The 15,043-nt window shown below is 35.6% G+C and overlaps 1 protein-coding gene across 1 annotated transcript in view; it reads left to right on the plus strand.

The window, feature by feature from the left end:
• The window catches only part of LOC125226886 (ATP-binding cassette subfamily G member 4-like), a 149,942-nt gene that overhangs the window by 59,396 nt on the left and 75,503 nt on the right, over positions 1-15,043 (plus strand). Inside the window, exons 3-4 of the mRNA XM_048131050.1 lie at positions 7,643-7,832; positions 9,767-9,912. Coding sequence (XP_047987007.1) covers positions 7,643-7,832; positions 9,767-9,912 — 336 coding nt within the window. The remainder of the gene's footprint in view (positions 1-7,642; positions 7,833-9,766; positions 9,913-15,043) is intronic.

Consider the following 15,043-nt stretch of genomic DNA (forward strand, 5'->3'; position numbering starts at 1 on the left):
TCTAAGATTTTTATACGTTATTGAATGAATTTTTAAAATTAAATGGCCTCAGTCCATTGGTGGGACTATTTTGCCAGTGTCAAGGTAATATCAACTTGTTATTGATTTTGGTACGGTAAGTACGACAGTGTTCGGTAGTTGGCACTTGTAAATTGATAGCTAGATTTTACAAGGGCACGTGGACTATCGGCCGTTGACGACAAAAAAGTGGCTAAACGCGTTTTGAGATTAATTCTTCATCAGCTTCTATCTCTCATCTTCACTATAACATTAGTTTACTGCATAATAAGCTATCGATATTACACTTTAAACAACATTAATGAGCAAAAGAAGGAGAAATTATTCACGACACGATACCGCTAAGATGGCGTTCGAACCGGAAGTCCCTTATACATTATTTTACTTCACGCGGCGGAATGTCAGTTATTGTCAGTAAACCAACACTGTCTCATATTTTCTTCAAAACCAGTGACTTTCGAACTTAATAGTTATTTGTTATCCAAGGGGGCAAAGTTGTATTTTAACGCCGAGTGTAGCATTGAAAATCGAGCAAGTGAAAGGATTCTGGAGGAATAGAATCCTGAACTTGCGAGTTGTTTAACACACAACTTTTCCCCTCACTATAGCGAGGAAACTACAACGCAAAAAAACGTTTATCACTGCTTCCAGTAGTTCCACAGGTGGTAAATCATCTTAATTACTAGATTCACCTACTTTTATCAATTTTAAAGCGGTTAATTTGACTTTATTCAAGGTCAAATTACTTTACCCACTAGTGGATAAAATGCGTTTTTACCCACTGATATTAAAGGACAAAACACGTGTTTCCGAGCTAGTGAGGGGAAAATGAATAAATGCCTTTCGAGAATAAATGCCAAATCACGCTAACACTTTTAGGTAAGTACCTACTGAAAGTTAACTTTTTAGTGCCGTATACATGAAGGTGAACTTTTTCTAAAAGGTACATTTTCGAACCGAGGAATGACGAAGCAGATTGATATTGAAAAACCGACCACTTTGATAAAGTTTCTCGTTATTATTTTTTGTAAAAAATATTTACCGGAGAGGAACGAAATAAGAATAAGTTGGTTTAAAGTTCTAAGCAGTATATTAAAAGCAAGCAAAGTTGATCATCGGCTCATTTCTAAAAGGATCCACAATTTTCATATTCTGTCATTAATAAATTTTGATTTGTGCGTTAACTACATTCTAGCCATCTGCCTTTCGCAATTAGTTGTCTGAAATAAGTTGTACCTACTTGCTTCAACATTTTGAGATAGAGATTTTCGCACTTCTATTTTATGAAAATTACTAACATAAAAAATGAACGCGGTAGTTTGTCTATGGCGCTGTGTGGTGGTAAAACAAAGATATGAATCGTAAAAGGAACGGCAAGGCGCATTATTGTTTCACAGACTGCCGCACGTTGTGTTAAATTTTATAAGTTTAACCAGGGGCGGCTCACTCCGCGATCCTTTCGCCGCGCTACAAGTACATGCCGGCGGCCGCGAGTTCGCGGCCCATTCAGTGGCGACGACCTTCGCGCGGCGCAATAGAATTCAATGTCGTCTGCACGCGTGCGGTCTGTTTGTTAATGTAGGTAAGAATTTAGAATGGCGGCGTTTTGTGAACATCAAAGGAGTGAGCCTTCTGTACTTGTACTATTATATATTCTGTGGTTTAACATCCCTTCCTCTTTGTATGAAGGTATGTGTTTTATTATGGGAAATACTGAGGAAATAACAAATTTTAAGGGTACTTTATGAAGAAACGTTAATAAAATTAACGTAGAAATGAATGTAGGTATATTAATGATTTTTTTTTATTTTATTTCACGCAAACTATGAGCCTGGAAGCTCTTGAACTAAATTATTTCTTTTATTATTTCCTCTTTTTATGCTGGTATTAATTCGTGTGCAAACCGGATGAACATCGTTCAGTAGTTTTTGAGGTTACCGAGAAGGCAGACAGATATATAAACTTGTAAACAAACGCGCCTATGGATTTGTTTACGAGTATGATTGCTTTTCGAATAACGACGTCGCGGCAGTATTGCAGTTGCATTTGGGCTTCCTCAAACATGCATGGCCCGAACCAGAAACTACAAAAAACGAATAGCAATTAAAATAATTGTATTGTGTATAGAGGACACAGTTCAGATAAGAAAGCACGTCAAATATTTTATATTTTATGTTGTGTAAATTACATATTTAATGACATTGAGATTCATATTATCTTTTTCTTCTGTGACAATTTGATATGTTTTCTCTGAAGAAGAACGACCTATTATTAAGCAATAATATAATTTATTGAAATTAATTTCCATGGAGTACCTAGTCTGTTCATATTCTTTGATGAATACTTTTGCATGTTAAATTGTATCTTGTTATTTAATGCATGTTTATTATGATGTAATGTTTTGAAAAGAAGTTGCCCGCCTTTTTTGACGGTCCCATAGTGGATACCCCCCTCCCAACTGAGGGGGAACTGAAATCTTCTCGAGGCTGAGGCGTAGGGTTAGAGCCGGCGTAACTTTATTTGACGTTCATATGCGCATTGTAATATGCCTACTTGAAAAATAAATATTTCATTTTCATTTTCATATCGACGCGGAATCGACGAAAAATCTCTCGTTAGTATGAAGTCGCTTATGCGTTATCGCATGTTCATACTATCGAGCATTTGTGGTCGGCGAAAGACGAATCGGCGTCGATATATTTGGGGAGACCCTTAAACATCCCAGCATCACATTTAGTTTCTACCTTGTCGATCGATCCAAAATAAGTCTTAGCCTCCAACAAGTATAAGGCCATATTTTGCCTTAAGGCATTAAGTTCGCCATTTGTACTTTATGTTGTGCAATAAAGGTTAAATAAATAAATAAAATAAATAAGTATACAGCTTGTGGATTCTGGCGTAAATGTATCCAGTTATAAATAATATCTGATCGTACGAATCATATAGATTAATTATTTTGTTAAAAACTGTTATTAATTAAAAGAAATTATTTTTTTTAATCTGACCAAGTATAATGTACGCCGTCCAACTTAATTTGATATATCATAAACGTCATGTCGTTTTGACGATTAAGTAGGTACACTAATTGATGTGGACGTCATACATTGCGTGCTGAATTATTATGTCTGAAAAAAAAATCTCATCTATTACAAAAACGCATATCTTAATAACGATTAGTCCTTATGGAATAGCTCCTTAGGTCCGACTAATCGTTATTAAGATATGCGCCCGTATGGAATGCACACGCCCATACAACCATTTCAGTCGCAAAATCTTCAAATCAGTAACTAACTGTCAAATATGACATAACGCGTGGTAACGTCGTGCAAACAATGCGACCGTATTGATACAATAACAAAATGTAGTCGTCGTGTGCACTCGTTACGGTAACAAAATGTGTACGAATTTGTGGCTGTCAATGTCACTGTCAGAATGACTTTTAACGACACTTTATTAGTCGACGTTTGCACACATAACGGTAACAACATGTGGACGAATTTGTGGCTGTCATTGTCACTGTCAGAACGGTTTCTGACAGTGCCATTGACAGAATTTGTACACACATGTGTAGGTCTGATTACCGAACTGCTCCTAAACCACTGTATCCGCAAATGACAATCTGAAATACGAAGGTTTCTCAAACTGTCTTGTGAAGTTGTGGACTGGTTGCTTTGAATCATTTAAATATGAGCGAATTAAATAATAATAAACGGCGACGACCATTTAAGCACTCTTCGACATTTTATAGAAATGTGGGAAAGTTAAGAAAAGTGCAGAATGATAATACAAATAGATAAGCACTTTATAGTTACTTAATGTATTAAATATATAATTTTTAATTCTTATTGATAAAAATGAAGTGTAGTGTTGCTTTACACAATAAAAGTAGGAATCAAATGAAATAGAGTATTTACTGTGATATTAATAGAATTTCTGTTGCGCAATGATAGTTTTTTTCAGTACAGATGCTGCTTTTTTTAACGCAGTAGTGCGAGCAAATCAAGCAATGATTCATTTCTTGTCTGGTCGAAACTCTTAGCTTAGATTTAGGTACTGAAAATCGTCGTACGATACACGTGCGAAAAGGATATTCACAACTCGTGTCGATTTAAAACACTCCCTTCGTTCGTGTATTAATTTATCGCTACTCGTATCGATTTTCCTCTTTTCCGCACTCGTATCTACAAGTATTTTGTTTGGGTTACAAAAAAAAACACATTATTTACTCTACTACGTTTTATTTATGTCTCTTTAACACGTTAAACGCCATGGTGGACACCATGTGTCCGGCACGTCGTGTATCAGTTAGGCCATATGAAATTTTATATTTTTACCATTTTTTGCATGATGATTTTTTGTCAAATTCTCAAAATAAACTTCACATTATTAACGCAACACATGAAATAAACTATTAATTTACAAAATAACTCGTAAATATCAGTGCCGGTCACCGGTGGCCGTCATGGCCTGCGGGGAAACAAATCTGTGATTCCTTCGCGTAGGGCCGTGGGGGGCCACAGTGCCGCCCACAGCGGCACATCTGTTTGTATTGTATGTATTGCAACACTACGCCTTTCCCCAATTAAACTTTATAAATGCATTTTATTTGCTTCTTTTGTTTCTTTTCTAACACCTGTGTATTTGTGTAAATGCATTTTTTTATTGCCACGCGGTGTACCTTTGATTATGCCGACGCTTTTCTGCTATTTTTGCAACGACATATGTTTGGAATTACATTTTTGGGAAGTACATCAGCGTTTATCTTTTATTACTGCTCTTATTTTTTACACTCGTAAACGTTTTTCAATTGAATATTTTGTATTTATATTCCCTACAAAACTGTGTAAGTAAGTCAGTTAGTCTTGGACTTTCTTGTAGAAAAGATGACACCTCAATCATCTGACCATATCATTTTGTGACTGTGTTTAGTACATATGATTTAGATATAATAGTGTTATGGTGATAATATGAATAATAAAATGGCAACAACAATACAGCCTCCTGCTAGTCCTGCTCCAAGAGCTAGAAGAGTAGCTCATAGATTGGCTAGGGCTGGTCCGGCTAGGGCAAGCAGATTTATAGAGTATGTGTATTATATTAAATTGAACTTTTAAATTGTTCGTTTCATAAGTTTTGTGTTTTATTTAATTTCTTAGTAAAAAATAAGTCGGGTTATTAATGCTTACTAACAATATAATATTGTTTTTATTACAATAACCAATGGATACATTCCAATTGGAATGCACTGGCTCTATCTCGTCTATCAATAGGTACAAACGAGAACCAAAGCGTGCAAACTATTCCATGAGGTCACGCCGTATATGTCAAATAGAGTTTTCCCATATAATAGTGTCCGTGAGTTCAAAACAGCCGATCAAAGATGAACCTACATCGCGGTCACCGGTGACCCCCATGGCTTAAACAGAGAGTGTTAGTGCCGGTCACCGGTGACCAACGCGGCTCAAACGAAAGTGATCAAAATTTACATTGGCGTTTAACGTGTTAACATTAAAAATTTGTAGACACTTATCTATACAAAAATCTTGACAAAAGAAGTACAGATCGCTGAAATTAATGTTGATAGTAATATTAATGACGACTACTTCAACAAGTGTCAATTGTGAAATGCCGCAAAATACTAGTTGTTCTATAGAATACCATAATAATATGATCCCCGATCCTTTACAACCCAGCAGCTCGGTACGCATCTTACAATTTTTTTTAAATCTTCTTTAGTGAGGGCAACTGAGTACGACGGCATATTTAATTGTTTATAAAGTTTGAGGATACCTGGAAAAAATTAATACAAGAAGCCATTTTGAAAATATAATAAATATTCACTGCTTTCGGTCACGCGTGTACGCTGCGACCATTTTGCGACCGTTTGTCGACCGTTTGGTGACCGTTTGGCGACTGTTTTTTACATGGAATATTACCGTCTTAATCCATATTTTAACATCTTTATTGGTTTTCTAGGCATTATTTTTATTATTTCAGTATAGTTTATGCACCGGAGCACTAAAACTTCACCAATCAATATACATAACACGCAAACACCGAGTAGTCAATAATATTATTACTGGTTAAACTGAGGTAAATTGATGGCGCGTTGATAAATTTAGACTTATTTTATGAAATCACTCGAGCAATTTAATTGGCCATGGTAATTAGCCCACATTATATTACAAATGCAAACAATATTTATCTTTAACAAATTCTTACGCCATTACATTTTAATGTCAAATGATTTTATTTCTTTTTTACTTTGACGTCTCTGACAGTCGCCATTTGAAAAGAATGAAATGAACGAATGATTTTGGGAAAGTAGTCGCCAAACGGTAACAATGTGTGCACACGTAGTGCACACTTCTGTCACTTCTGTGACCATTTGTGCCTGTTACCAATCGTCCCCATTTGGGTCGCCGCGAGTAAACGTCGACCGTACTGCGACTAAGCATTGAGACCCGAAGACCTGTGTGTACACAAAATAGGAGGATTTGCGTAGGAACGGCGACCGATTATGGTTATATGGGCGCTGCATAGGTCATCTTACTGATGATTACCTTTGGTTATTTTCGTTCTGTTATGTGTTGAATTAAACATTTCAAAATTTCACATTTCATAATTAAATTAAAACGTAAATACATCTTAATTAATAAATCGGATACATTTAAAGTTTTAATGTATCCGATTCGAAATATCTTCTCTTTAATGATATTTATCGAGAATAAGTCTGTGTATTGTTTAAATTTTAAAGTCTGTGTATTGTTTAAATTTTAAACAATACACAGACTTATTATCGATAAATATCATTAAAGAGAAGATATTAATATTCTGGTAACGGTTTTAACCAATTACATTTAAATTCCCACTGTATCAAAATTTCGTTATCAATTTATATTTATCAATTAAAAAGTGTGTATTGAGTGAGACTACAATTGCACAGTAACGCATAAAAGTGAAACAGGCAAAAACTGGCTTAAAGTTCTAAACAGCTATTCAGCTAAAATTTGCACTCTACTTGTAAAATTAACTTGTACGTTTCACTCCAAAGTTGGCCGACGTGCAGTCACATTGTCACAAGTTTGTTTAGTCGACGTCATGTTTGCTACAGTTACACGTGGACTATATATTCATATTTTGAGGTAGCAATTTCGCAGCCACACTGGTCTGTGTGCCTAGAGACTAGAGACCCGCCCCGGCTTCGCACAAGGAGAAAAGCAAAATGATTATAGGCAGTAACTTTTTAGTTAACTGAAAAAAATTCAAAAATAGAGCTTCATACTATTTCGATACTAATTTGCGATACATGGTAAATTTTTCTGCATCTAAAACACTTTTTTTTATCTATCGCGTTATCGACCAATCAGAGACGGTTATTACAAACAATTGGTTGCCAGGTAATTCGATGTTGATACAACGGTGAACGACGCTATTAACATTAATTTTAACTTGAATGATGATATTTTTCGTCCATTGATGATGAAGATGATGACTCATATAAAAATTGCTTTCACTCTCATACCGTACCATAGACCACTCAGCAAGCTTCGTGGCCAAAACATGGTACTCGACTGAAAAACTTTATATTATATCACGATTGTATAAAATACTATTTCAACAGTTCAAACAACGTGAGCGGGCGAGTGACAGTGAACGGGCACGCGCGCGACATGCACGTGTTCAAGAAGCTGTGCTGCTACATCATGCAAGACGACATGCTGCAGCCGCGGCTCACCGTCATCGAGGCCATGAGGATCGCGGCCGACCTCAAACTGGGCAAGGAGCTGGGCCGCGCTGAGAAACATCTTATCGTAAGTAAAATTTTAGAGTCAACAGCAACGTCGTGCAGTTCCTATAGAAGTTATACTTCTGTACCGGCCCTTACACATACTGAAGAATGCTTTGATGATTATTGCCATAGATTAAATATAAGAAGATCATACTATCCCATACATTAAAATGCGACCGCCTAAGAACGCGCATACACTAAACAACACATAGATGGCGCCGCAAAAAATGTTTTGTAGCTTTCGATTATACTTTTGACATAGATGTATGGCTCGAAAGTGACACTTAAGTTGCAACCAGGCATTTTTTTTGTGGTGCCATTGAAGAATGCTTTGATGAATATTGCTCATTGCAAAATAATTTTCAGCGTCGACTGACGTTCATTGAAAGAGACAACGAAATTACTACATACATGAGGGTGTTGAGCGTTTATTTATTATTTTGCATCAGGTTTCATATTTTTAGGGTTTTTAATTGTAAATTTAATATGTTTACATTTAGCAACATTACAAATTATATTGTGTGTATTTTGTCATTCGTAAGTAAGTCAGCCAAATGTTTTTCATTTATTTTTTTAATAGCAACTGAAATACTCAACACTCTTCAAGTACATAGTAAATATGATTTATGCTGAACAGATCATCAGACGGACGGTGTTTCATTTCTGATCTGTTGTATAGAAAGAGCGATTAGGGTGTAATGATAAGGGATTATTAGGGACTTACATGGGAAGCTATTAACGAGAACAGAATCCTTCATTTTCTTGATACATACCTTATTTATATGAGGCTAATCAGAATAATGTTCCACATAGAACTTTCCCATGAAAGAGATAAATGAAATTTATATCTCAATTTAAGCAGTACACACTAACGATATAGACAAAAAAAAAAAAAACTTAAAATTAATATTTCCTACTGATACCGAGTTCTCCAACATTTTTAATAAACTCGAATCGGACTTTAGTTCAATCGAACGTTTTCCCAACTATACATTATACATGTGATCGTGCTCTAATCAGTGTCATACGGCCGAGCGAGGCCGTCCGCCTTTATGTCATCTAGGCATTGGGGTCATGCTCCCAACGATTTTCTTTAAGTGGAGTCCATTTATCTGTACTTGCCTTTTTCTATAGATAACCGGTTTTACACCGGCCTTTCCGGATTTGTTGGCTAGAGCCGGATAAGATCCTTTTAGGCGGGATTAGTTTTTGTCCAAGACCCTTTTTATTGGCGGTTCAAAAACCCACGACGATACAAATGAATTATTTAGTCGTTTAATGAGAGTATTTTTATTTTTGCTTTCTATTCTAGTTTACTTCTAGATATTCTTAATTAAATAAGTCTCTTTGCGCAAATTGTTAACAATTACTAATCAGGATAAATAGTGCTTACAAAATTAGTAAGACATCGTAAGAAAACTATCCGATTTTGTTAACAAGAATAATACTATTTCCTTTATGGTGTTTATCTTACTTAACCTCATTTATAAGGTACTTACTACTTTATTATAAGGTAAAGAGGCGCAAATCACGAGGGGGGCAATTGTAACTGATCCATTTATTCCATTATTAATTATTACACTATGATGTTGAGTTCTACATGTATCCACTGAACACGCCTATCATATATAACCGGTGGACACTCTAATAATGCAAACATTGTAAAACATGGAAAAAATGGACCAGTTACATTTGCCCCCCAGTCGAGATTTGTCCCGCTGTACCTTACGTTAGGTTTTCATATCACAGAAATGTGATTTAAATCTCTAATATAAACACCTACTTTAATTATTTTTCAAAAATCAATGTAGGTACCCAATAAGATCTTGTTCTGAAATGAAGTGATCATTTTTGTCCCAGGGCGGGTACTGGGATATATGTAGTTATGAGCGTGTAGATTATACGTGGTCTACCTATTTTGACTCTAAATTGAGCAGGACTATTTAAATGTTTCAGGTATCAGAAATTTTGCAGACCCTTGGTCTCTGGGACCACCGGGACACGAGGTCCGAGTGCCTGTCTGGAGGACAGTCCAAGCGGCTCTCTGTTGCTTTAGAACTTGTCAACAACCCACCTATCATATTTTTGGATGAGCCTACCACGTAAGTTTAGTCAGTAATCGTTTCACCCTTAAATGCATGACATTTTTCTTTTAACGAAAAATTAATATATCTGATTGACAATACGCAAAGAAGTATTACATCTCTCATTTCAAAGAGAATTGAATTCGAGGAAAGTTTTTGAGTTTTTAACACAACTGGAATCATTTTCATATAGGTATTTGTACTATCGAGATTCATTAAAGCTTTTCGAAGAACATCAATAAGTCCGTGATATGCTTTAAATACTGTTAAACTATTTACCATCACCCAAAATAGATGTCTTTTGGGAATCATGAAGTCGTTAAAACAAATTCTAAACTATGTACATGGAACTCCGGTAGTCATTTCAGAAGTGTAAAATGCTTACGGTAAAATAGGCTACTAGACTCATATCGAATTTGGCACAAAAAATGGTTGTTTCCTATAGTATTTGACATAAGAAACCAATGTTTATAAATTTTGGGTATTAAAAGTGTATAATGACTACGTATTTTCGATTGAAAATGTGTGTAATATTTTTTTTTAACTTTGGCCACCGAAAACGCTGTCAGCGATGTAATGACGTCATAGAACCTAACTTAACTTTATGTCGAGTCAATCACTGACATGATGAACTTTATATGCCTCATTCATAAATGTCAGAAAATTTTGCGTTCAATTCGATTGACGTTATGCACAGACAATCTATAGATTAACATGGCTAATGTTGTTTTTGCCTGATTAAATGAAAGTATACTTTAATAGTACATTACATCAGAGGCCGGGAAAATGAGGATTTCCGGCCAAGTGGGTATATACGGCCGAGCGAGCGTGCGAGCGAGGCCGGATAGGGATACGAGGCCGGGAATCCGTTTTCACGCCGAGGCATGTATAGTGCTTTTCTCAAACATACAATGAAATAAAAAAAAATGCTCTAAAGGACAATATTTTATAAAAAAAGTTACTTTGCAGGCCTAGGACTAAAAAATAATATGAAATCCCTTTACAGTCCTCTCGAGTTGTTGCGCCCAAAAAGCGATACTTCCCAGCCCATTTTAAGGAACGTAAAGACAATATTTCTTTGCATGTTTGAGAAATAGTACATTACATCAGAGGCCGGGAAAATGAGGAATTCCGGCCAAGTGGGTATATACGGCCGAGCGAGCGTGCGAGCGAGGCCGGATAGGGATACGAGGCCGGGAATCCGTTTTCACGCCTAGGCATGTATAGTGCTTTTCTCAAACATACAATGAAATAAAAAAAATGCTCTAAAGGACAATATTTTATAAAAAAAAGTTACTTTGCAGGCCTAGGCCTAAAAAATAATATGAAATCCCTTTACAGTCCTCTCGAGTTGTTGGGCCCAAAAAGCGATACTTCCCATGCAGCCCATTTTAAGGAACGTAAAGACAATATTTCATTGCATGTTTGAGAAAAAATGTTTTTTTCGCTTTTCAAGTCGTAATAAAATATGGTAATATATTTTTTTCGGTTCATTGGACAGTAATTAATAATATAAGATAGTCTTTAAAAAACCGCCCAAGAGCGTGTCGGGCCACGCTCAGTGTAGGGTTCCGTAGTTTTTCGTATTTTTCTCAAAAACTACTGAACCTATCAAGTTCAAAACAATTTTCCTAGAAAGTCTTTACAAAGTTGTACTTTGGTGATTTTTTTCATATTTTTTAAACATATGGTTCAAAAGTTAGAGGGGGGGACGCATTTTTTTTTCTTTAAGAGCGATTATTTCCGAAACTATTAATATTATCAAAAAATGATTTTAGTAAACCCTTATTCATTTTTAAATACCTATCCTACAATATATCACACGTTGGGGTTGGAATGAAAAAAAATATCAGCCCCCACTTTGCATGTAGGGGGGGTACCCTAATAAAACATTTTTTCCCATTTTTTATTTTTGCACTTTGTTGGCGTGATTGATATACATATTGGTACCAAATTTCAGCTTTCTAGTGCTTACGGTTACTGAGATTATCCGCGGACGGACGGACGGACGGACGGACGGACGGACGGACGGACGGACAGACAGACATGGCGAAACTATAAGTGTTCCTAGTTGACTACGGAACCCTAAAAAGGGTCAAGTAGCCTATTGGGTGTATTGACACCCCCAATTTTATTGTTTTTATTTTTCGGCTATTTTATAGCTACTTAATAAAATTAGGTACACCAAATTACTCGTACTCGACAAATTCGATGCTTTTAAAAACTAAAAGAATTTTACGCAATTACGATTTCCCTAACTTACTTAGTCGCCTACTATTTAAGTTGAACAGAAAAAGTCCCAAAAAAGGTCGCTAACACTCTTTGAGTTTCGACAAAACGTTTTGCCTCTTGGCGTTTGTAATAGATTCAGGTCAAGTACTTAAGCACGAGTCTACCGCTTTTAGCCTTTTACTATAGGCTACGTTTCTTTTATTATAATTTTTGAACTTTCCTGACCTCTGGATTTTTTAAACTAAAAGTTGTATCAGTTTTCTTGGTGTAGCGAATTTAAAAGTTAGCTTTTTGCGCGAATATGATGTTTTGCATTGTTTCAGAGAGTACCAGTTTGCCGGACGATATCGGTCTGTCAGTTACTCGGCACTGTCACGTTTTGTAAATAACTGATAGATCGATTATCCCAACAAACTAGTAATCTGTGGGCCCCATGAGGCCTGCACAGGATGCAAGCGATATACTTGCATATCAGAAGTACGAATTATTTTTATTTTTAATTAATTAGACGTTGAACAAAAACCGTTCAAAAATTCTTTGAAAATGTCCACATTTATCTAGGTGGGTACCTAATAATTGTGGTTAACATAACGTTATATTGCGAGAAAATATTGTGTATAACGTTAAATATCCAAAAAAATTAAATCTGTTCCAATTCCTCTTAAGGTGGCTCGCTTTCCATACAAAAAACATCTACCATTTATTTAGTCACCGCACACTACAACTAAATAAAAATATGCGCATACATCTACTATACATTATCCATCGTCGCAGTATTGAACGAAATACATTGTTTCATACAGAAATCATGGACAAATCCATGTGAATTTTTTATTTATTTTACGAAAATGTGCGTGCCAAATTTTGTGTACAGACACAGAGCCGTCATATTTCGCGCATTTTTAGTTGACATTGTCATCAGTGACACTTGGCTCTTGACAAGTAATTATTTAAAAATATTGGGTTACTTAACTCAAGCAGACTCAGAAATAATGACGCATTTTGTCAATAAAGATACATATCGTGTATTTCGACACTGCTAGTGTAAATCGAAATGGCGTCTCGGTCAAACGCATTGACTACGAAGCAGGAGATCTCGAGTTCTTTTCCGGAGTCTTTTTTAATCATTTGAACTTTTTTTGGATTTATTAAGTTTTTTTTATATTTTTTAATAGAATAAATATTGTATTAAAAAGACTATTACCAATGGGGGATGTCTGAAAATTTTAAAATCGCCTGATATTTTTTCTGGTGATAGGAATAAGCATTTCTATTTACAGAAAAAAGTTACAGATTTTTTGGTAGCACCATACATTTTATAAAAATAAAAACGTGTTGCTCGACTGCGCGTACGACCCACTTCGGCAGTTATGAGATTTGTCTTAGTCTTTAAAAAAATTCCATTTTGAATCTGTGCTGGCCACAGACACTGACAGTTGATTGTCAGCTTGACATTTTTCTCGGAGAATTCATAAGTTTCATAACCATATCTGGTGAACTATTTATTACTGTTTTCGACTCATTTTCTCTCCCTGGCCTCTGATTTTGCCTCCTTCTACGACTACCTTCGCTCTCGAACCCCGGACCGTGATTTTACTGGCTTAAAACGACGACCTTTGATTTTAAACCCTGGACCTGATTCTACTTGCATTAACGAAGACGTGTGCTTGCCCTGCTTGCTGCCGACGGCCTTTGCGTTGAACCCCGGACCTGATTACAATTTTTAAGCCCATTGAGTTGGGAAAACGTGGATAGGTACTAGCGATTTTGTAAGAGCTAGTTCATCTAATTTGCCAAAATGTGGAACAGCGACAAACACAATGCCTGTGAAGAAGAAATTGATGAAAGATGCAGAGATATTTTGGACAGAGAATGTGTATCCCATTAATTTTGAAAAGTGCAACTACATGTTATTAGAGTGTAATAAACATAAATTTGTCTTGATCTATATTAACATTATTACTCATTTTAGCACCCATAAGTACGTTTTCACATTATTCGATCCAATACCGGATGTTGGACCGATATCCCATACATTACAGGCGTCGTCTTGGATTTTTTCCATTGAAATCCTTCCGACATCCGATATTGGATCAGGTAATGTGAAAACAGGCTAACTCCTAGTAGTGATTCATAAGCGCACCTGCCTACAGATGAGAACTAGAGAAGGACCTGTGCCCTAAACAAATAACTTTAGATTGTTGGTTTATTGTCTGCTTTAAGTAGTTAGTGCTCAAAAAGGAAATGAGTTTGCGATGTGACGCCTACTGCTTTTCACATCACCCATTCAGAAAGGGTACTTTTCGGCCCTGTTAGGAGGGAATTAAGTGACACTTTTCTGTTCAATAACTTTGTCTGGCCTGTATAAAATATTAACGCCACGGAAAGTGTTTGCACATAAGTAATAATCAGTAATCAGTAATTCTTTATTGCTATCATAGGTACATAAGTTGTTACATTTCAGTAGGTATAGCACAGCTATGAACCCTGTAAGGGCACTGCAAATATAGTTCTTAATAACTAAAAATCTTAATACTTATAATCTTATAAATCTTAATACCTATATTGCTATGAGAACATTTTTATGTTGCAACATATTTTAATATTATGTATAAAAAAATTGTGTCGATTAAGTGCATAATATTTTTACAACAGACCTGATTCATATTTTAGTATTTTGCTTATATGATATGAAAAAAAAGTGTCAAATGGTAGCAATAGTAGATTGTGCAACAAGGGAGAAAAATGAGATATATATCTTGAGTGTAGCAAGGTATTCTTAAATTTAATCCTGAGCGTAGTGAGGGATTCAAGTGTTAAGACACAAGGTGGAATTAAATTTGCTACACATATTAACATCAACTTTTAGGAAATTTATATATAATGATATGTTATATGAACTTTTAGGAAATTTATA

This window comes from Leguminivora glycinivorella, chromosome 1 (genome assembly GCF_023078275.1).
Source record: "Leguminivora glycinivorella isolate SPB_JAAS2020 chromosome 1, LegGlyc_1.1, whole genome shotgun sequence".
NCBI lineage: Eukaryota > Metazoa > Arthropoda > Insecta > Lepidoptera > Tortricidae > Leguminivora > Leguminivora glycinivorella.